This window comes from Epinephelus lanceolatus, chromosome 19 (assembly GCF_041903045.1).
Source record: "Epinephelus lanceolatus isolate andai-2023 chromosome 19, ASM4190304v1, whole genome shotgun sequence".
In the NCBI taxonomy this organism is placed as follows: domain Eukaryota; kingdom Metazoa; phylum Chordata; class Actinopteri; order Perciformes; family Serranidae; genus Epinephelus; species Epinephelus lanceolatus.
In genome coordinates this window covers 18,015,408-18,039,910 of record NC_135752.1, presented here as the reverse complement: position 1 = coordinate 18,039,910, position 24,503 = coordinate 18,015,408, and the positions used below count along the sequence as shown (strand labels likewise).

The window sequence follows — 24,503 nt, the reverse complement described above, 5'->3', positions numbered from 1 at the left end:
TTCAAAAGAAAAAAAAGATTGCTAATTCTCAGAGTAAGGTTTTGAAATGAAAATTTGTTGGCCAACCAAAAACTTGCTCTTGAAAGGCAACCTTAGAGCAAACTGTGTGGAGACTGCTGCAGTTAACAGCACTGACAGGAGTGAATCTGTTGTCACTGTAGTGACTAAAGTCCAGTTAAGAGTTTTAATTTTGGTTTAATTGTGCACATTAACAGTTAGGAAACTTAAGTCTTGAACAGCAATGGGAAAAAATACTCATATCAGATTGCTGTCTCCCTTTCCATTTAAAAATAGCATCAAGGAAAACATTTGGAAAACAACAGTGATAGTGATGTGAACAGGGGCGTAACATCAAATTCTGGGCCCTATGCATAAACACTCTCTGTAGGCCCCTGTCCCTCCTCTCTTGATTCATATCTCTCTTACACACGTTTTGATTTTTTCTTTCACAAAGTCAGTTTTCTTTCTTTCCCGTTCTTTTTTTTGTGAAACCCTGATTTCCATGTCTAGGGGAAAAACATGATAGTGTACATGGGTGCTGCGGCAGCATTAGCGGCCACTTAAATGACCCTGGCTGCATTTAAAGACGAATCCAAGTGCAGGCTAAAGGCTCATTCTTTATGTAAGAAAAAAAGATAAGTCCGTTTTAAATGTTGTAAGCGTCACTTCCCTCATACTTGCATGCGTCCTTTATGATGGCATAGATACAGCCCATAGATGGCAATAAAGGGCAGGGTCAAAAGTTTCATACAACAACAAACGAGGTGGTCGTGGACAGAGGCAGTGTTATAGTCTGTGTGACCATATAATGTCACTTCCTGACATGTGGATGGGGAATTCTTTTCACTATTTTTACTATATATTACCGTATATTATTATATATTACAGCTTTGTTATGTTATTTAAATTTCTTCGTCATCTCCTATGGTGGATTCTCACTTGAACTATGCTACACTGCCTCCATGACCTCTGGTAGTACTGCTATGTTTCACCTGTCGCTGTAAGCTTTCAGAAAATGTGCACATATAGTATGAATGAACGTAGAGTATAGACAGATGGCTTTGTCTGTCTATGTGTCTAACATTAAGCATAAATGAGCCCTACAATGTTTATTTATTTATTCAAAGTTTATTTGTATAGGGACAAGTATGTTGCATACATGAATGCCACACAACACAGCATTTATAGCCTACGCTAATATGCAATGCCCATCCAGCTGGGCCTTAAGATACAAAAGACTCTGCAATGAGAACACAACTAACAGTAAAGTACAAACAATAAAAATACAGACAGAACAAGACAAGACACAAACTGCAATATGTAATTAGCACCATGGGATAGGAAGCACCAAATCATTCATGATAGCATGACTAATTCCTCTTAAAAAACTGTTTTAGCTTGAGTTAAAAGTGATCTAAGTCAGGATCCAATTTGAGCTCTGTAGGTAAAGATGTGCCTTTAATGGGTGAGAGGGGTCTGAGAGAGGAGCTACTAGTTTTGTCATATTACATTCTATTACGTCTTTCACCTTATTTATTCTGCCATTTTTTATATTTCATTTGTAGATTTTCAGATTTTAACACAAACAATACAAAGAACAGGTACAAATCACCGTGGAAATGAACAGTACAAAAACAAAAGACGACAAACACTTTGGGCCATTCTTGACAAACAGGACATGAATGGTTGCCATGTCTTATCAAAGATTACAGAGCTGAGAGAAACACTGCACTTTCCTCTCTCCACGTGTAACAAGGTTGTGATTTCTGCCAACCAGGTCATAAAAGAAGGTGCATCCTCAGTTTTCCAAAGAGTTAAAATATTCCTTTGTGCCACAGCCATGCCGTATTGTATTGTCTTTTGTTGCAAGTGAGATAAAGCTGATAGATGGCAGTGCATGGGTGTGGTATAATATCACAGTGTATACTTCTGAAAAGCACTTAAGTTCTGCTATTTATTAAATTTAGTTGTGACACTACAGAAGTGTATTTCTGCCACATGTGAAAAGTTTATTGTTCTAAAAAGAAGTTTTTCACACTATAACATTATAGTTTCACATTATAACAATATAGTTTCACATTATAACATTATAGTTTCACATTATAACAATATAGTTTCATGTTATAACAGTATAGCTTCACGTTATAACATGATAACTTATATTGTAAGAACATGAAAAGTTTCACGTTATAACAATATAGTGGCATGTTATCCACGTTTTTGGCCATGTTGATGCCTGTTCATTGCAAATACCTAAGTGTCAAATCACAACTGGAGTGTATGGGTGCACCTCCTCCCGAGACTAAATATTGCATAATAATGTGGAACTTTTAATGTCCTAACAATATAAGTTATCACGTTATAATGTGAAAATATGTTGTTATAACCTGAAAAACTTCTTGTTAGAACAATAAACTTTTCACATAATACTGACCCATTATTTTTTTCCCTGGGGTGGCAGCAATAAGCTTCCATAGTGGCACTAATTACTTAAAAAAAATATACAAGCAAAACCATGCTTCTTGAGGGCCCCCTTTCCCATTAGGGCCCTGGTAACTGGTTCCACTTTGCCCCCACTACAACACTCCCCAAATGGCTGTGATAGGTGAACACGGAAACTGTGCACGCCTAATCACTGACTGAAACGAAAGCTGTAATCTGATCAATATGCTCAATAATATAGACCTGCAGTCAGAGCATGTTTTTATAATGTTGTCACTTCACATGAGAATTTTTTCCTCTGCGTAATTTCCAGGCTCCCTTTTTCCCCGCGTAACTTCATAGTCGGCCAACCATTATTTTCCGTCTTCTTCCCAGACTTTTTTCCTTTTTCTTTCTTTTTTTTCATGTAGGCTAATATACAGCCAGGCCGGCGCTGCAATTTCGGAATCTGCCCTTGTATATGGCGGACGAAATTTCCACAGGAGGAACCGCAACACAAACACCCCGCGCGAGGCACAAACGGAGAGCTCGCCACGGACTGAAGTAAACCTCGGCAAATTCATGATTCATTACGCCATTACTCTTTCCTAAAATGTAACGTAGCGTGTTGCGGAGGGGGTAGAGAGGAAAAAAAAGAGACGCTGTGGTGAAAATTTGTAACATTTGGAATTTCCTCATAACTAATTCACAATTTTTTTTTTTGGAGGAAGCAGTTGTGCAGTCACCTCTGGTCGGGGAGGGAAGATTTCTGGAGCGGGGAGCCTGTTTCGCATGAGCTGCATCGTTTTTGGAGGTATGTCAGACCGCTGTGTTTTCTTTTTTTCTGATTTTAGAAATCCTAAATTTGAAGAAATTTCCAGCAGCGGGTGTTAAGTTTCAAGCTGCTCTACTTAGCAAGACGAGACCTGGCTGTCTTTTCGGACTCATGTTGCCAGCCAGTGAACCAGGTGCAGGCTTTGAAGCCATCCGAAATAGTCCTAATCTGTTGATGTGTTTTTTGTGCCTGAATTTTCGTAATGAAGTTTCCGTGTAACTGCTGACTAGTCTCCTGTGCAGCTAGTTTGCTCGCATGTAGCGTTAACAGCACTTAGATAAAACACGCTGTGTATATTTCGGTGGAGCAAGGGGACCAGGCGATAGTGGCAACATGAAGGACGATGAGGGGAGGAACAATCTGAAACACAAAAACCTCCTGCAGCCATGTTTTGTGAATTTTCCTGCAAATTTGAGCAGAGCTTTCGGAGTTTCTCCCCTGAAACTCACACAGCAGTAACGCCAGCTCTGCTCGTGTTTGACGGCTCCGTGTTCACGATAGACAGACAAGAAGAAACACCAAAGTGTCGTCATGTCTAAACACATTTCTAATTTTATTTTTAGGAAGATAGGGGGATTTTAAATCTGAGTGTCATTGGCGCCACCTGTAGGCAGTCATTTTGGAAATTAAAAAAATTGTAATGAGACTAGTTTTGCGACTTGTTTATTAAATTGAATGTTAGTTTGTGCACATATAAACCCGTGTTTTAATGCTTTTGAAATAAATAGACGCCTCTTTAAATGGCTGCCACAATTTTAAACTATCCTGTGCTTTTCATGCCATTTAATGGAAATGGCATTTAAATGCTGCATTTAAAGACCTGTGCAAGTGAATGCATCTCCTTTGATTTATCCTGCACTCACATTATTTTGTACATGTTAAATCCTCCACAGCAAACAGTTTGACAGTGTATGAGATAAAGACAAAAAATCTTCTTAATCCACCTCAATCTTTTTTCTCTTACACACACATTAGCTGTTAATACCCAGTTTCTTATTGCATGCTTATGAATAAATGTGTATTTTTGTGTTATGCAGGCTATACAGGCATAATTTACTACTTAGTAAACATGGAACAATTTGGACTTTTATTCCCAGAGATTGGAAATGTGTAAGTGGAAAATAACTATCCAAAGTGTACTGAACAGCACTGGAAGAAGAAAGACCATGTCAGCATAATTTTAGGGCAGGAAAAACAATCACAACCAGTGGCTCTACTGTTTATATTAATCCTGCAGACGCCAAACAGTTTCCCATCTTGCACGGCTTGCTTTTTATTTTAATGTAAGGGGAAACTGCGGAGGCCATTTTGCAGTGGGTAATTTTAATGCTGACCTTCAAATCTGTATAAATTTAAAAAGAGCTGGTGGAAATTGTATGGTTGGTATGCAAAAATCCGGGTGTAAATTCTGACCTTTGCTTGCAAAGTCTAATCAAAATGCAGGAGTTTGAGTTAAAGTACAGGAGTGAAGAGAGGCAACCAGTGTCATGGGTTTAATAGGGTTGGATCACTCTGTGAGTGATGGGAATGTTTATATGCAGAATACCTGAAGGACCGAGTAATAAGTTATAAAGCTCTCAGGAATAATGCTGCAGTGTTGCAATGAAAAACACCTTAAACCCTGATGTGGTTAATGGGAACTGCATTCTGGGAGCGTTCTCGTTTTAAGCAAGGTAAGAGGAATGCTGGTCTGTCTGTACTTAAAAGAACAAAAGCTTTGATTCACGGAGGATATTTGGAGCGAATAGTTTGGATGGAGAGGTGAAACTTGTCCTTCCAGGCACTGATAAACATGAGATGGTGAGGGATCATATCGCAGCCTGTGGGTTTCAGTGTTTGAAACGTAGTTGCTGCTTTAATTGTCATTAACTAAGTACAGAGGTTTTGTTTTCCGTTTAAAGGGCTAAGCGGTGAAACACAAACAGTTTCTGCCTTTGATGTCATGCCAGTTCTTTTTTGTTAATGTACAATTACAGATTCCTGATTTGTGCTTAGATGTGTCTGAGCAAACATACATCCTTTATAAACACAGCGAACATCTTGTGTTCAGTCATTTTCTTAGTGGCATGTTGAAAATGTCTGAAAATGGCTTCACTTAAATTAGTCTCTGGGGAATGGCTTTTCAGGGGTTGGGGCTGCTGCATTAAAAAAAATTCTGTGCATTCTGCACATATTTTTCCTGCCTCTTCCTTTGTAAAAATGAACCTTATTGGTTTCATGAATAATGCATAAGGACGTTCAATTGCTGCAGCAATGAAAATTAGGCCTGTTTACGTGCAGTGGTTATGTACACAGAAGCCTCTTTTTTTCCTTGACCATTTTCTGAAGGTAGAGCAGAGCCTGAGTAGCTTTTCTGAAATACAAATTTTCAGCAGGGCAAATCTCATTTCTTTGAGTGAAAAGGGGAGGGGTGAAACTCCCGCGGGTTTAATGAATCCATAAATCACAATAGTGCCAGGTTTGCTGCGCCTGCGTCAGTGTGCAGTGCAATTTTGATTTTCATCAAAAATTTAATCTGCCAGCCTACAAGGGTTTAGCAGCAGACCGGATGCCGCCCTGAATTTCTAATTTTAGGGGCCTGATCTTTCAGGATTTATTTTTGTATAATTCAAGTCTGCTTTTCAATATCTCTTGTTATTAAATTTTAATTCGTGGCATTAACATATAGATTGAAAAGGTTTTTATGGGGGTTTTGAGTGTATGCTGATGGAATTTTACTAGACGACACAGTTTCTTTTTCCAGAGCATCCTGTGTGTGTGTGTGTGTGTGTGTGTGTGTGTGTGTGTGTGTGTGTGTGTGCGAGGTGGGGTGGGGTGGGGTGAAGGAGGGGAGGGGGGGATTTATCCATTTCTCTGCATTATTGCTTTTTTGAAATCATTGGTCATACACCATCTTGGAAGACATTTATTACAGAGGACAGAAAAATGTGCATTTGATTAAAGAAAGAGGAAAAGCAAAACATTTAGTGTGAAACAGGTTTTGGTCAACCCCTGCTCCTCGTCACTGACTCTGCTCCGGATAATACAAACATGCAGTGAAAGCAGTGATTGAAGTGACCCCCACCATCCCCCATTTTAGCTGATTCCTATTTTTAATCCCTCCAGAGTGGAACCATTTTCATGAGCCTTAAACAAATTTGTATTTTATATTTGGAATCTCTATTCCAGTCCACTTAACATGCAGAGCACAGTGATTTTTGGCTTTGCAAGGTACAATTCAAAGTAAGAAAATCTCTCTGTAAGTTCGACGCACTAGATTTTTTTTTTCTCTTTGCTTTAACCAAGCACAATGATTGATTTACTTCATTATTGTGCAGAGGCAGATACTGTACTGCCCAAATATAGGCCAATTATTTTAAGTACCTCGACTAAGCGCTGAATTCTGAACAGAGGTATGTCCTAGAGATGTTTTCCTTGTATGCCTAACCTCCTTATTCTGTAACCCCAGATACATTTAGCACAGTGATATAATATATTGTTTTTAATATGCATGCATTGGCATTTTAAAACACAGCTGGACCAAATCACAAAGGGAAAACTCGTTTAATAGTTTGACATAAATCACAACACCACCCACCCTTTGCTTACTTTAGTGCCTCTTACAATGATAGCATCTGTAGATCCTTGATATGCAAATAGCATTTGATGATTTAATTTAACTATATTTCCCTTCTTTCTGTTTTAGTTGGTTTAGGTTGTGCTTTATTTGTAGGGAACATCAAGTAAGTGTGCATCTGGTTTAGCCTAGATTTTCCTTGCGCATGGTGCTGTAGGTTACAGTATATCAGAAGCCCCAGACTATGAAAGAACAGAAGGCCAGATGGCTAATTTTGCATTTTGACTTTAATTAGAGGAAAACAGGCCACAACAGGCATTTCATATATTCAGGGTATGCATTTAAAGTGTTGCACAGGGAATGTTGCAGTGGATGACTAAGAGATTGATCTAATTCAGATATGCATGTGTCTTTGCCATTATTTCATTAGATCACAGATGACAAAAGTCTCGTAATTTAGCCATTATTGCATTTTAATTTCCATCGACTGACTCCTGTCAGCCACAGAACAGGCTGGTGGTGCTTAGTGAGCACTGAGGACCTTTGTTAGCCTTCTGTGAGCAAATGGTGCTAACACAGAATTTCCTATTGTTTTTCCAAACAAAAGCAGACTTTTCCAAGATAAAGAAAACACAGTTGCTGAATGTTATGGACAGTGGTGAAAGAACTACTCAAATCCTTTACTAAAGTAAAAGTACCAATGCAACAAAGTACAGACCCTACTTAAATAAAGGTATGTAGGTATTATCAGTAGAATATAAGTATAGAAATAAAGCATACAACCTGCAGAAGTATGGCCCCTGTTACTGTTCATCAATGTTTAAGCAGCATTGCACTATAGCTAGTCAAAGTTTAGCCAGTTCCAACACTTAATATACAATTGCATAAGTTAGTCTAGTGGTTTCCAACCAGGGGGTCGGGTCCCCTTAAGGGTCACAAGTAAAAGACAACGTTCTGCAACACTGATCTGTTTTTATTTTTTGGATTTTCTCTAATCTTTGCATTTTAGTGAAATAATGGTTGATTTTGATGTCTTTAGACTTCAAAGAGTTATTCAAATGAAACCACGTGGGACGTTTAGAGGGATAATGTCCCTTACATGTAGCAAAGGCCCCAACCTGACACCAAGCCAAATGGTTAGGAACCATTGGTATAGTTTTTGACAGTGTATTGCTTTTCATGATTTTATGATTTGTTGTTTATGTAGAATTTTAATCTGTAAATTAATTATACCTTATATACAGTATTTCTGTTTAGAATGTATTTAAGTAAAAGTATAAAGTAACATTAAATGGAGAAATACAACTAAAGTGCAAGTACGTCAGTTTTACCTGAGGTAAAGCTATTTAGTCCCACCACTGGTAATGACATCAATCATTAATCATCAAAGTCGAGAGTTGCTGTATTTGTGCCGTCTTCATTTGTTTTGGCTGTAAGTTAAGCTGACAGAAGGCCTTTACTCTATCATTCAAAAAAGAACAATGATGACACAGTGCTTTTTGTATGCATGAGGGATTAGACTTGTCACGGTAGAAAATTTTCATACCAGTGTAAGTTCTGCCAGAACAACGCCAGATACCGATGTTGTCAACTTTGAAATTGCTTCCCTAAGGCTACGTTTGGGAAAAAAATGCTGAGACAGAGAAGCCTGGCTTTACTGTATTTTTGGTGTCTCACTGTGAAATTTGCACACAACCACAGTTTTCACACGGCATTTTCAGCAAGACAAAGATTATAAAAGCTGAATCTTTAAATGAAAAATAAAAAAAAACACTGACTGACCACATGCTGTAGTTATGTGCTTCAGTCTTGACTCTTAAAATGTACTGAAAATGGGAAACAGGCATCACGAAATTGAAATTTTCAGGTATACCTTCAGCAAACTTGCTCGCAGAGAGAGCCTGGCTCAAGGCTGAACCTAAACGACAGCCGCACTGAAGAAGTTGATTTTGGCAAACAAATTCACTCCCATAATCTATCTGCAATTACATCATTTCTTTCTCCATGAGTCAGAAAACGTTAAAATTGAATCCCTTTCCCTCGCAGGTGCTATTTATTTTTGTGGGTATCATTTTTGTTTTCATATTCATAAATGGTGCTGCATGTCTGCGGTTAGGCTTATTGAATTAATTGGATTTCTACAAAAAGTTACATGACATGGACGTGTGGAATTGCACTGATGTAATGTGAACGGTATACCAGTGATCCTGTACACTGCAACCGGCCTTATGAGGAGCATTCTCTAGAGATATTTGCATATATATTATCTATAGATATATTTATAGGAGAGATTTTCAGAGACAAACACCAGCAAATCTTAGCTTTTGTTATGTGCATTCTGCAAAACAATGCTTCAGTGTTATTAGTACAGTTTGCACATGGATCCACCAGAAACAAAACATTTCTGAGCACTGATGAACTCCACAGTTGATCGAAGATATCTTAAAATAGTTGTTCATTTGTACCCAAGACAGTTCATTCCTAAAGCTTGAAAATGGAGAACTGGCCATGAAGTTTTGACGTCATTGGGATGTAAAATTTGGCACTGCTATGCAGACAATAAATAGACCACTAACTTTGCTGACCTAAAATATTTCTCTGCATGTGCTTGCATTTAAAACGTACTTTTCATTTTAATGGGAAACCCCACAATTTTAAGGTGTTTTTCTGATTTTTAGCTTTAGATAAAAATAATGATACTTGCATAAATATTGCCCAACTGTTTCTGTACCTGCTGCTTTGGTATGTAATCGCAGTATTTGGGTATCATTTAAACTATTAGGATACGAGTACCAGTATCCTGAAAGTGATATCGATACTAGTAGATCACTTAAAAAAAAAAACAGTTTTTTTTTAAATTACTTCATTTGATACTTCTGCGAATGGAAGTATTCTGTTGTGTCAAATGCCATCAGACACCACAGACATGTTGTTTAGCCATACTTTTTGTAGGTATCTTGGCGTGCTGAACAGCCATTTCTTCAGATACACCGCGCTTGACTTCACCACAACACAGACTGTATGTGAGCCAATCACAGGTCACATTGAAACTGAAGAATGCTTGCGCTGATTGGCTACAAGCAAAACCATACAGTAATTTTTTCCCTCTAGATCTAGATACAAAAATGATAGTGGAAGGAAGGTATGATTTGACTGGAGAAGTTTTGATAGTACTGGGTTAAATATGCAGCCCTTAGACCCAGATTTTTAAGTATTGTATAAATAATCAAGATATTATGAATAAAGACTCATATGTGATTGGCTGTTGCTTTGGTTCTTTAATAGGCTGCATATTTATGTAACCTTTATGTTTTTCAATTAATTCAAGTTAAATCTGTTTTCTTTATTAAAACAGTACTTTTATATAATTAGGACTGCAACAAATGATGATTTTAAATATGATTAATCTGCAGATTCTCAATTAATCATCAACACTGTTGTTTTTGTTCCCATGTTTTATGAGTTGTAATTAAAGATGTCAGATTTTTTTTCTATGCACACAAAAGGCTTTTTCTCTTATTTGGTGCACAAATTGTAAAACAAAACATCTGAGCAAGCATCTCTCCTTTGCCAAGATAATCTATCCGCCTGACAGGTTTGGCATATTAAGATGCTGATAAAACAGCATGATTATGACACAGGTGTGCCATACGCTGGTCACAATAAAAGGCCACTCTAAAATGTGCAGTTTTATCACACCATACAATGTCACAGATGTTGCAGTTTTTGAGGAAGCGTGCCATCAGCATGCTGACTGCAGGAGTGTCCCCAAGAGCTGTTGCCCGTGAACCCGTGAACAGACCGTCTCCAATCTTGTTTCAGAGAATTTGGCGGTGCATCCAGCCAGCCTCAGATGCGCAGAACAAGACCTCCATGTACAGCATCTCTGCAAGATCATTGGATACAGGCACCCAGACATCTGATGCAACAGTTGGTTTGCACAACCAAAGAATTTGCATAAACTTAAAAAAGATTGTCTCAAGGAAGTTAAGTGCGTGCTCGTCATCCTCACCAGGGCCTTGACCAGACAGCAAGTCGTTGTAGTAAGTGACTTGAGTGGGCATCTGCTCACCTTCGATGGCATCTGGCACTTTGGAGAAGTGTTGTCTTCATAGATGAATCCTGATTGTCACTGTACCAGGCAGATAGCAGGCGTCATATGGGTGAGTGGTTTGCTAATGCTAATGTTGTGAACATAGCCTCATGGTGGCACTAGGGTTAAGCTACAGACATGGAACACGGGTGCATTTTAATGATGGCAAATTAAATCTACAGAGGTACCTTGACGAGATCCTGACACCCATTGTCATGCCAGTCGTCCATCGCCATGACCTCATGTAACAGCATGATAATGCACAGTCCCATGTTGCAAGGATCTGTATTAGGGATAGACTGATATGGATTTTTTAGGGCCAATGCCGATACCGATTTTTTTCCATCACCCTTAGCCGATGACCGATTATGGACTGCCGATTTTCTTGAGCCGATATTTGGGGCCAATACTGCTTTTGCTCCCTCAATTTACATCAAAAAAATGACACAATGATAACAAATATTACAGGTCTCAAGTTTAAAATAAGAAACATTTATTGAACAGTAAAAAATACTAAAACAAGATGGAAAGTTGAGGTAGAACAGGTAGAATATTATTATTATTATTATTATTATTATTATTATTATTATTATTATACATTCAAATAAAAAAAAGAGTTCAGTGCTCTTAAATCTTCCAGTAATGTCTTTATAAAATAAACAAATATTTAAACTGAAGCATAAATAAAACAACAACTACTGTACACAGTAGGATTCAACAGCTTTGTTGAACTTAACCACATACTTTCAAATGAAAAAAAGTGCCAGGGAAAAATAAATCTGCAAACCCACGCGCATATCGGCTGATGCCGATACAAGTAAAAAACTCAAATATCGGCCCGATATATCGGCCGGCCGATGTATCGGTCTATCCTTAATCTGTATCCAGTACCTGGAAGCTTAAACCATCCTAGTTCTTGCAATTCCTGCATACTTACCAGACGTGACCCTTTGAGCATGTTGGGTATGCTTTGGATTGGCGACAATGTGTTCCAGTTCTCTCCAGTATCCAGCAACTTTTCACAGCCATTGAAGAGGAGTGTGCCAACATTCAACAGGCAAAAATCAGCAACCTGATCAACTCTGTGCAAAAGAGATTTGTCACAATATTGAGTGATTCTTTTGGGTATGTGACAACAAATGCATTTGTGTCGTCCTAGTCATGTGAAAACCAAACAAATGTCTTTTTGTCAAGATGAAAATGCTCATTTTAGAGTGCCTTTCATTGTGACCATCCCAAGGCACATCATGCTGTTTAATCAGCATCACATCTGTCAGGTGGATGGAGTATTTTGGCAAAGGTGCAAAGGCCCACTAAAACAGATTTTAGCAGTTTAGTGCGTAAAACTTGAAAGAAATAAGCCTTTTGTGTGCATAGAAAAACCAAGGAGAATTAATTTGCTATCATAAAAGACACGGAAGAGCACCAAATTCTCACATTTGCAATTCTGAACCCATCAAATGGTTGGCAATTTAGCTGAAAAATGACTTCAATAACTTATCAAAATGGCTGACGGTTATTCTTCTGTCGATTAACTACTAAACAACTAATTGTTGCAGCCCTTAATATAGTTTTTTGATAATTTGATAAACAGCAATTGAGACAGATAACGGTAAAATGTATGCTATCAGCATATCTTTATCGCATTCATCGTAGCTTTTCAGCAATTTCAGTTTATATTTCTTTCCAGCTTTATTACGAAAGATCACTAAGTGATTACAATCAGATGCAACTGTTCAGTCAGTTTTTTACACCTTCATAGAGGTGTTTATTTAGTTATATGTTTTAGCATTGATGCAGTACTTAGTGGAAGTGTTGTGCTGCATTGTATTCAGAGGTGTTTCTGATATTCTGCCCCCCTCATGTATGTAAATGGGAAGGGCAGGAAATTAGACCTCATTATAATGTGTTCCAGTTCAAGACCACCACTATGGCACCAGTGAGACATGCATAATTGAATTTACACATTTCCAACAATGTCTCCAAAAAAGGAATGTTATAAACTTTGTTAAGGTAGTATTGAAGTGAATTAGATTGTACAGATGTACCTAATGTAGTGGCCACTTTTAGGCCTCATAGCTTTTCTTCCATTTTCTTCTAGTGTTAGCTTGTTTTGTTGCTTTGTCGTTCACCAAACTCAGTCTGTCTTTGTCTAACCTCTCCCGTTGTGCAGCTCTAATCTAACAAAAAGTGGTGAGGAATGTTAAAATGTAAATTTAAACTAACTTCTTATCTAGATTAAAGCCCAACTCACTAAAACTGAGCTGAACTGAGTAACTGGCTTTTCACTTTTTTAAACCTGCACCTGCATTACATTAGATGTGTATTTTTTTGGCCTTTTATTTTATTAGTTATGAGCGTCTCGTTAAAACTGTATGAACCTGGCTTATAAATGAGTTGGTATCATTAAGCAGCTGTCTGGTTCGTGTAGTAAAATACAGTAGATGGGAGACATTTTCTCTTTTCAACAACAGTGTTTTTTCCTTCAGTGGTGTTAAAAAGCATAACAAGGTCCCAGAGATATCCCGTGAATATAAACACAGCTTGTTGGCTCGATTCTGCTCGCACTTTTAGTCCATAGACAGTGTGGATAGAATTACACAGGTGTACACAGTTGCTGTACACCTTATGCCACTGGTGAAACCAGACACTGCGACAAGACTAATGGAAAGGGAAATTGAAATACCAAAAATGGAAATGCTGTTTCAGCTTTAAAATGGGAAATGCACAAAAAAATGAATGCAAATAAGAAATACTCAGCATTGAAAATTGAAAAGGAAAGCTTCTTTAACTGGAAGGGTACTCGGAGAGGGCAGACCTCGGCCAAGGACAATAGTCCAGTCTTCTATAATGTGCATATTTTCATGCACAACCACTGTATAACTCAGGATATGTTTCTAAAACTTTGTAATTATGTTAAAATATTGTCTGTGCCTAGCTGAAGCATGTGCATTAATTATGTACCTCTAAATTGGAAATATTTCACATACTCGCATACAACCAGAAAGCACTTAACTATTGTGTACATATGTACAAAAATCTAATGTTTAGACTGAAATAACATCATAATAAATGGCAGCTTATGGAAAAACTGTATTTTTACAAGGAAGAAATGTTTACTGAAGTCAAATTTAAATTGCAGTTTATTGGAGTTTATTGCAAACCGTTCACATTTGGATGTGACTAAGAGTATAATTAGTTACATCATATCTGTGTATTAAGTTAGTTTGAGAAAAAAGCCTTGGTACAATTGCGACAGTGTTATCATTGTACTGGTTCCCCATGAAACTGCTGTCCCTGAGTGCTCCACTGCTTTTTGCATGAAGTTTGAGCAACTACATATATATGCTGCCCCAGAGGAATACTGGTACCTGCAAATGTGGATTGCGATACGGAGTTATCATATTTCTACAACTGGCCAGAAATTGTCACTAATGAACTGTACTACCATTTTCCTGAATTTTGAAATTTGCGACACCGATTCCAAAAAAGTTGGGACAATGTGTGAAATGTGTGTAAATTTAAAAATTAACGCAATGATTTTCAAATCCCCTTCAAACTCATACTCAATGGAATAGAGAACAAAAACAATTTTGATATAATTTTAAAACTGATAAACTTAGTTTTTTTTTTTCATAAAGGTCACTCATTGTGAATTTGATACCTGCAACTTGTTGTTGTACAGCATCCAAACTTTTGTGGTATTGGGGTTGTATGCCATTTTGTTATGGAAATGCATCTCAGTCCCTGTGATCTTAATCGGACCTGTAAATGTGTCAAAGAATCTCTAAATGCGTACAGAGTTACGCTGATGTGTTAATGTGTAGGAATCTATGTGCGTACTCAGGATCCGTGTGTGCATTATCGCATTTGTAAATGGGTAAAATTAGAAATAAAAATAAAGAAAATCCTCAAAATCTGTGTTCAGATTTTCAAGTGCACTGAGATTTGTAAATGTGTTGACAAATCTATTTGCGTACATAGATACAGAATCACAGGACTTGTCTGTATTTCCAGTTCTTGGAGCAAAACACTACTATGTGTGTACACATACAGATTTGTCTACGCATTAACAGAACGCATTTGCAGAGTTACCTACACGTTTACATGTCTCCGTACACTGGCAAATCATAATGCAGATTTGGAGGTTTTCTGTACGCATTTATAAATCTGATTACGCCCATGTGGATTCTAAATACACATTTGTATATTCCTGTGCACACCTACAAACCTCAGTATGCATTTAGAGATTCTGTTACACATTGACAAATTTGATTACATATGCAATTACAAATTTGCAAATAGTACTGATACTGTAATGACCCCATGCCCTAATCTTTCCTGTAGGGAAACCAGGAGATCAATAAGGTGTTTGTTTGATTGCAAGATACAACAATTAAATTAATTCCCATTAAGTATGCTGTGGATTTTTACGACACAAAGAATTTACTATTGTGTGTAAAATCTGAAAACCCATGCGGAAGCTCGTTCCTTATAAAGGTTCTAAGGTATTAGGAAATCGAAAACATACTCGACTTGCACAACCTTCCCGCCAAGTGTTGCGCATACTGTATGATAGAGCTGACAGTAATTTTTATTCTTCTCCAGATGAAGGTATGCAATTTTAACCATAAACCCTGAAATATTTTTGTGTCAGAATTATCATGGGTCTGTTTGCTGAGGCCTCTGGCCGTGTGTCATATCCGAAGAAAGGTGTATTCGGCTATGAAAGGGCTTGTTGTTGCTGAATTGGTGCGCTATTATTAGATGACCAATTTCCCCTCTTTCCATAATATCAGACATCCTGGCATAACTCTGTTTTGCATGGTTGCATTTTGAGCACATTCTCTTGACAAGGCCTTTTATAGCCTTGTGCTGAAGTGGCAAGTTGTGTAATTTGGATATTTTTAAAATGAGAGCATTTGGGTGCTACAAAGTTGTGGAATTCATGCAATCAAAGGCCACTTATGAACAGTTAAGCCTCTCTGTTCTAACAATAAAATTTTGTCTTTTTTTTTTTTCCCTGTCCTCAAAAATTACACTGTCACACAGATATATTACAGGTGGTGGCTCCTGTGCATTTTGATCTAGCATCTCTTGACTGTATTTAGAAAAAGAAGAGTGGTTGACTCTGATTTTGTTTTAGACTTTCAATAGTTGTCAGAAGCAGGCTACTGCTTGTTATGTGCGGCTTGTTCTTAGGTACCTAGGTGGGGTACAGATCAAAGCTGATATCTAGACAGCCCTTTTTTTCTTGAATATTGGTAGTGTAGCCATGGTAGTTTTAAAATAACACATCTGTTTGACCTGGTAGTGCTAATATTTTGCACAGATGTTATATTTTGGGTTAGAACTCATGCCCAAATCAAGATGGTAAATTGTTACTGGACTGTCAAATAATGTCTTTGTCTTCTCTGTTGTTTTTCCCCTGGTACAGAAGCACGGGCTCAGAGGAGGTGGAGTCATGAGCGCACAAGAGGCACCCAATCCTGGGAAGGAGCAGGCAGACGGCGGGAGTGCGGCCACAGATGGCCCCTCACCAACCTTAGCCCCAAAGACCAAGAGCACATCTCCACCACCTGTTACAGTGAAGAAGGAGCCCGGGACCTCAGAGACGAGTAACGGGAAAGTGGGTGATGCCAACCCCGCTGAGATCTGTGTTGTCATTGGAGGAGCTGACGGCGGAGCAAGCGGAGGTGGATCCCGTAGAGCTCAGACCGAGGGTATGTTTGCCCTTGGTACTCCTCCTCCAACGAAGAGCACAGACTCATGCATAGGTGTGTGAATATACATATGGATGTACTCGTGCATTTCCTGACTGCAGTGTTGTCTGGTGTCTCTTGACCACCGTGACCTTGCTCTCTGTCTGACAAAACAACACAACAGTATTTAAAAATTACATTTTTAAACATTCAAAAATTGAAATCACCTCAATTTTATGTATTTATTTTTGGATTAACGTCTGAAATCTTAAAGAGAGATACCTCAGAACTTGAGTGAATAAAACCAAGACCATCTGCTTGCCTAGAGATTGAACCATTTAGGGTAAGGTAGTATGAGCTTTGTTCCTATCTGAGTCTGCTATCTAGTTATTTACAAACTCGAAGCTCTCATGTGATGCTGGTGGTGATTATTATTTATAGTATTAGACAACCCACTTGGCGGATTCCTTGTTGAAATCACTTGCACAGATAAACAGATGTACTGTGTACATTTTTAGTTGCCAATTTACCAGGTACACCTTGCCCAAACTAATCTATTACAACAGGCCAGCGATAATCCCACTTTCATGAAGGTTATGATGTTTCTAATATTTATTGTTTCCTCATTTATATAAATGAGGACAAAATATTAGAAAAACCTCCCAGTGTTACACAATATAATTCCATAGCACCACAAATGACCACCTTAGACTGCATTAGTTTTAGCTAGGTGCATCCACTGAACACGTTTTTTCTATTCTCAGTTTTGCAATTTTAATAATGGAGCACAATTTAGCATTTCTGACATATGGGGTCAGGTCAGTCTCATAATGAATGAACTCACGCAAGGTTTTTCACGAATGCACACGCTCTGGTTCACAAATATAATTTTTATACAAACTTGTAATATAAATTCGGAAATGCACACGCTCTGCTTCACAAATATTATTTTCAGGCACACTTGTTATATAAATTAACAGATCATGCGAATTGCTGAATGTACATTTACAAACTGCTTCTCATTTGTGAACCACTCCACATTTGTGAGAGAAATCTGTGTGGTGAATTTTGAGACTCCCCTGACGTTGCAGGTCAACGAACGTCACCATTGGCTGATAAATCTGTCAATCAAATTTATGATTCTGATTGACAGATTCATCAGTTAATCAGGTGTGTTCACTTTCAGCCAATCGTATGGCTCCTTACATTTTCTCCACACTTTTAAACCAATCGCAGAGCTACTGTTGGCAGTGTTCAAACAAGAAGTGCTAGACTTAAACGGTTGAAGAGATATGGATCAATCTCAACCTGTAAGTAACATATTTATCTTATTATCCCCTCGTTGTAAATCATGCAATGTTATTGAATTATAATGAGTTGAAGCGTTCTGCTTAGCCAAGTAACATGTTTGAATGAACATAAACTATAGCCATGTTTCTATCAGCCTGTTTAGATGCGCATCTAGAAGTATCGCATCGGAAAATTATGATGGAAACGCCAAAATTCGAATTAAAATCCCCTGATTCGCACAAAAATATAAAATATGCTCGCTTTAGCCGGGTTTTGGTTGACTCGAAAAAATGTTGAATCGCAAAACAAGGGATGGAAACAGTTATGTTGAAATTAAGTCTGACGTAGCTAGGGCTGGGTACCGAAACGTCGTCACGTCGGTACTACCGAGTACCAATTCACTTAAAATGAAACGGTGTCAAATTTCGGTACCTGAGGTGGAGGCGGAGCGAGAGCGCATAACTCGCACCTCAGACTCAACAACAATGGCGACAAAAACAGTGTGCAGACAAAAGTTAACATGCAGCACTGTTCCTAAATGTTCTCAATAAAATGTTGAAACTGAGAAGTTTAGACTATGGGCCTGAACGACGCATAGTGCGTCCAAATTCACACCCGTTGTTCTCTGTGGATTTTCTCCGTGACTGTGCGTCATAGCGAGAAGCCACGCATATCAGCGGAAACAGCAGAATTGTAGCTTTCCGACAAGGCCAAGCACTTGTCGGTAATCCAATGTTTTCACAGCAAAAAATTACAATAAAATGATGTATAACAGAGCTTTCATACAGCTTTGTACACACATTACTGTTGGATGGATTACTTGCGAACACAGGCTCGCACAGAAATGCCACGCATATCACATGAAAGCGCAGGACCACACACATCATTGTGCTGTCATCCCATCACGCTCTAAATACAGATCAGTTGTCTACAAAATAAAAACTTGACGAATTTCTTTACAATCCATTATACAGATCTTGTTATCAGTCACTTCATATAGTGAGGAATATCGTATCTTACCACGTCTTAGGCTTGCGTGTGTTTCTCCCTGTCTATCCACATTTGTAGTCCGGCTTTCAAGATGCAGATATCTCCGTATTGTCCAGTTGACTTTCAAACTTTCCATCAAACTTTGTATGACAAGACCAGCCACTTCACCTTTGCGCACCCAGACAACTGCAGCCTAATGCATGCTGACAGGGCCGTAGTCACCATATACATTGAGGGGGACACGTGCCCCCCCACCAATGCCCAAAATGTCTCCCCAATATATAACTGAAACTGAAAAACAAATATTATCTTGGAGGACATCACTGCACTTGGTTGACTATTTTTCTATGATCTTAGATGTAAATATTGCATGTTTCTTTCAGATAAAACACATTTTTGACTTGTGAATGAGTCAATGGAATTTCTTGCAATAATGAAAAAATACTGGCAAACATGTCCGTCTGGCACAAACCACATGTTTTGGACAACTGTGAAGTGACAGAATGTCCCACCATCATGGTTCTTATATTGCCAGATTCCAGAGAGTCTCCCCTCTTCATATATGGTAGAATATGTCATTTTCCAACTTGCTATGCTGAGATACATGTAAAAATGTAAGAATTTAGGCACACAGATTTGTTTTTTTCATTGATATAAAAATTAATATAAAATACAGGCACATAGAAGAACATGAAATGATGGCAAATCTGGATAGCCCAGATTGTCCTGAAAAAAACAAGATATAGCATGTGTATGTAGCCTTTATAATGACTGTGATATGAGCTTAAAAGTAAAGGCAGTAAAAATACCCCAAAAAGGCCTAGGGCCCATAGGGTTAAAAAGTACCGAAATAAGGTACCGTTTGGTACCGGTACCAAATTCCAGATACCGGTACCGGTACCATATCGGTTCAATTATGAACGGTACCCAACCCTAGATGTAGCACACCTCTCTCCATGGTGATATCCACACTCCGGGTCAGGAAGGCGGTAATGCATTTACAAGCTGGTTGCCAACTGCCAGAAAACGTAGAAGAAGAAGAACGCGAGACTTGTTTTGTTTCCGGTTCTGCGGAAAACTCGCACAAGTATGTAGTTTTCACCAAAGTCCGTACATTTAATGGAAACACACAGGATTCGTATTTCTTTTAATGTGCATTTCCCAATGATTCGAATCACTTTTGGATGGAAACATAGCTTATGAATACAGCCTTCCCGAAAATTGACCTCCATTCTTCTTAATGGCAGAGTTTCCCATTTTTTCTATAGCCCCCACTATTCCCCACACAGATTTCTCTCACAAATGTGGAGAGGTTCACAAATGAGAAGCAGTTTGTAAACGCACATTCAGCGATTCGCATGATCTGTGAATTTATATTACAAGTGTGCCTCAAAATAATATTTGTGAAGCAGAGCGTGTGCATTTCCGAATTTATATTACAAGTTTGCATAAAAATTATATTTGTGAACCAGAGCGTGTGCATTTGCGAAACAGATCGTGTGCATTAGTGAGTCCGATATGCAACTGTGAACCAGAGCATGTGCATTCATGAAAAACCCTGCGTGAGTTCATTCATTATGAGACTGATCTGACCTCATACTAACAGCTCACATAACTCGTAACAAAATAAACAAAGGCCTTGACATGGTAGTAGGCTTCATAGAGCTGATACTGACCAGATAAAAATACCTTGATTGCCTTGATTATTATTTTGGCTCTTGACATTTATACTGTTTCAATAAGTTAATCAGATTTGTGGTAGTCTTCTCTGTCAGCCAACAAAAGCTCAGAGAATGTCTCAGAATTTTAAGATGCCGTAAACACTTAATGTAGTGTAAACATTGTGTGGAAATTGACTTTTATTTAGAGTTAAGAACATGAACTTATTATTAGTAACATTTTGGTCATACTCAGATGCAATCAGGAGATAGATTTTCACAGTGGTTATGATGGTGATTAATAGGATCTTAATTGTGACAATCAAATATCCTACATGTGTGTACTCCTGATGATACTGTTACTTTGTTTTTACAAGGCTGTTTTTAATTCTCGTGCAGGTTCCTATGTATGTGGGGTGTGTGGGAAGAAGTACAAGTATTATAACTGCTTTCAGACACACGTCAGGGCACACAGAGGTAAGTCATTTCTTTTTTTTGGTCTTTTTAACATATGCATTGTCTTTATGAAAAGTCAAATAATAGCCGACTGCTCGCTGTGTTTTTCCCTCTCTTGACAGTACGGTCCTAAAATTATTCACTTCCTCTAAATGAGTCACGCATGTCTAGTTCTGGCTAGGAATTTTATTTGATATATTTAATTATTTTTTTGGCCTCTGAATTGTTTTAATGCGAGAAAGCACGCGTTGGAAGCAGTGAGCAGATGTGAGCACACAGTCATCTATTCACAGATTTCTCTGAGGCTGACTGTTACTGTCCCCCCCCCCCCATTTTTCCACCACAGAATCAGATAGCATGGTTGCGGATGGTCTCCCCCAGACAGCCAACAGTGAGTACAATTTTGCCCATCATCCAGTGTACACAATGAAATTTATTAGCATGTCAGCACAAGCTGTTTATTTCATACCTGGCTCGTATTGCAGACATTATGTTGTTTTACTAGATATCTTTTTAGATTTTCATAAAGCTGACTGAAAAACAATCCACCGCAACTTATAACTGAAGATGCCTTTGTTTCTATGTGACTAAGCAGGCTATAAGCCATATTATTTACCCTCATTGTCCCCCTCCCTCTCTCCCATCAGTCTTGTCTCCTCACTGTAGGCGCCTTCCCATAGGTGACATCCTAATACCAGGTACATATAAGGCAACATCCAATTTTACCTCAACATTTCTGGCACAGTCATGTCATGGGTGGACACAATGTTCTGATTATCACAATATTTTTGTCTGAGAACATCATTTCCTCTGGTTTAAGTGAGGTGAACCTGAAAGTATATATAAAAATAAATGCCGGCCTGCAGGTTTGGGGATGTTGCTCTTTTATAATTGCATTGTATATCAGCTGCCAGGACCTGTATTTATCAGGCATCTTAAAATCACTCCCAGGAATCACGGTGAAAGTTTGATTAGGACTAAAAATACTCCTACCTCAGAGTAGTACTTGAGAGTTATTTATAAAGCTTCCTACACGCACTCTCAGCAATCATTACATGAATGTGCACATCGCTTAAAGGCAGCACTATCAACATGGCAGGGAGAAAAGAAAGAGCAATCATTTTGATGCAGACAGAACACTATTTTTTTGTTGTTGCATGAGAAATATAAACACTGTGTAACCAAAAGGTCTGTGACAGTGTTAATAAGTAGGCCAGAAAGGCTGCTAGGTGAAAAAAAAAAAAAAAAAAATCCTGATAGATTAAATTCTTAAGAGGATGGAACATGCTGTAAAGCATTTTTGGTTGATGCCACTTTAGACTTTATACTTGATAATGACTGGCATGCCAATTTATGAGAGCATTTTTAAATATAACTTGCTTCTAAGATCACTCCAAGTGGCCCCAAAAGAATGTGGCAGCAAGTAAAGATCAAACAAGCTCAGGCACATTATAACTTGTTTTAGTGGAAATTAATTTAATACAGAAAGATAAATAGAGTGATTTCTGCAGGAAGAATAAAATCACTTCTACATGTCAGTGATTATGATAAGTTTAAAGCCCTGGTTTAAGGTTGCACAGTTAAGATATGGCATTGTCATAACCTTGACTTTAAGCCTGCTTAACACCAGACTTGTTCCTAATGATTGGGTACTAAAGCAACTTACTCTGGATCATTGCAAGCCTGTGTTTTAAAACCAACAGAGGAAAATTAAGCTGGGCCAACTGATAAAAACCTGGATTTTCCAGTCAGTATGGTTTGTAAAATATCCCTCTGTTGAAGGAGTGTGGGCATAGGAGGATTTTTGAAAAGCAGAAAACAACACAGGCTTTAGTGTTGTGGAGGAGTTCCTGGAGTTGAAGAGTATTTTTAAGCACGGCTCGAACAAACTTTCTGTACTGATTAAGTGGGCGTTAAGACCAAAAACAGCACTGTGTTTAAATCATACAGGGGTTGGCGGGGGTGTGTTGCTTAAGGTACCAGTGAGACAATAAAACATGATCCAGGACGTCTAGTGTGATTAATGGATCTATTTAAATCGTCAGACACCAAAACACAGAACAGAGCATTATAATAGTTGGACTGTGAGACAGGCCTTAACAATTCTAGCATGAATATAATCACATTCTTATACGCAGCGCTGTGCCAGATGTCATTGCATTGTGTATTCCATACTATAACCCTGTCCTATTGATTGTGAAATCAAATGTAAAATAGATTTTGCATTTCTCAGTTTTGTTAAATTGGCAGACGGCGTGCAACCAAAATGAAAATGCAAACTGTACTTTGGCATTTGAATGTGAAATATGTCAGAATTGTAGTGCTTAGCAAATGGAAATGAAATTGAAATGCCAGTTTGAATTTTCATATTTTCATTTGAGTGGCAGGATTTTCCCAGGCTTGTTTTTTAAAATATTTCATAGTAATTCTCCAAAAGCAGCGGGCAGGATGTAACATCCAGTTGCTTACATTTTTATTGAAACACCCAAATCAGAGGACGTTGTAGGGTGTCATATCTTGAGCTCTGAGCTTGTGTTTATTTTTTACAAGCCATTTGAAAACAGAGGGGGAAGTAATCAGGTTGGATGAGATTGTGCTTGACTCTTAAAGGTATACTATGCAGGATTACAGATAGTCAGTTACCCTTTGTAAACAGTATTGCCAACAAAAGTGAAAGCTAGCTCTAGCCCTCATTGTCATTTGCTATATTTGCTTTTCTTTCTGTGCTGTGTCTTTGATTTTTGTCAATTTCTCTTAGATGCGTGCTGCTTACAGTTTATCATCTGGTTGTACCTTTTTATAATACCCGCGCTTATAGCTGCGCGCTGTGCCCACAATGTTCTGAACATAGCAAAATAAGGAGAGAAGAAAACACAAGCAGAGGGCAGAGCCTCTGCAGATAAATACACCACCACTCAGTTCTAGTGGTTTATGAGTGATGATTGAGCGAGATTGCTTTTGTTTTAAACATTGCTTTTTAGGAAAAATTCTCCATAGTATACCCTTAACTGTCCTTGCTTTCTTTGGGAGTGTTGTGTGTGGCTATGTCTGAAAGTGTAATGCATTCACTTAAGAAAAAAATTGCCCTGTTTTAGAATTAATGAGGTAATAATTGTGTTAATTCAGTAAAATAGAGCAGATTTTTTTTCTCTTGGTGAGTGCATTTCGCCTCCATAGCTATGTAACAGCCAGTGCACAGATACATCCCAGTAGAGAGACGAGTCTAACCTGCAAGGATCATGCATCCGTAACAACTTATCTATGTTGTTACTGTGTTATCGATTTACTCAGGATGTGTCCTCACCTGTGCTTGGAGCAATGATGTTATGTGAGCTTTAATTACACTGACAAATGCCAGGAACCCACTAATTTGTGGAAAATAGTTTTAATCACGTCAATTGGTGGGGAAATTATAGAATATGCATGGTATTAGAGCCTTGAGGTGTTGTAAATGCAATTACAGTTAGGCACCCTAATAATCGCTTTTGTCGCTGTATTTCCT

At 38.2% G+C, this 24,503-nt stretch overlaps 1 protein-coding gene across 21 annotated transcripts in view; it reads left to right on the top strand.

Moving 5' to 3' along the window:
- Positions 1 to 2,815: 2,815 nt before the first annotated feature.
- Positions 2,816 to 24,503, top strand: part of znf618 (zinc finger protein 618) — a 36,144-nt gene continuing 14,456 nt past the window's right edge. For 8 of the 21 annotated variants that reach the window (XM_078162323.1, XM_078162317.1, XM_078162318.1 and 5 more), the window contains exons 1-6: positions 2,817 to 2,985; positions 3,149 to 3,235; positions 16,343 to 16,682; positions 20,945 to 21,022; positions 21,348 to 21,392; positions 21,649 to 21,699. In XM_078162323.1, coding sequence (XP_078018449.1) covers positions 16,370 to 16,682; positions 20,945 to 21,022; positions 21,348 to 21,392; positions 21,649 to 21,699 — 487 coding nt within the window. In that variant the 5' untranslated portion in view covers positions 2,817 to 2,985; positions 3,149 to 3,235; positions 16,343 to 16,369. Of the gene's footprint in view, positions 2,986 to 3,148; positions 3,236 to 16,342; positions 16,683 to 20,944; positions 21,023 to 21,347; positions 21,393 to 21,648; positions 21,700 to 24,503 lie in introns of all 21 variants that reach the window. The other 13 variants (XM_078162327.1, XM_078162320.1, XM_078162321.1 and 10 more) reach the window with 9 other exon arrangements.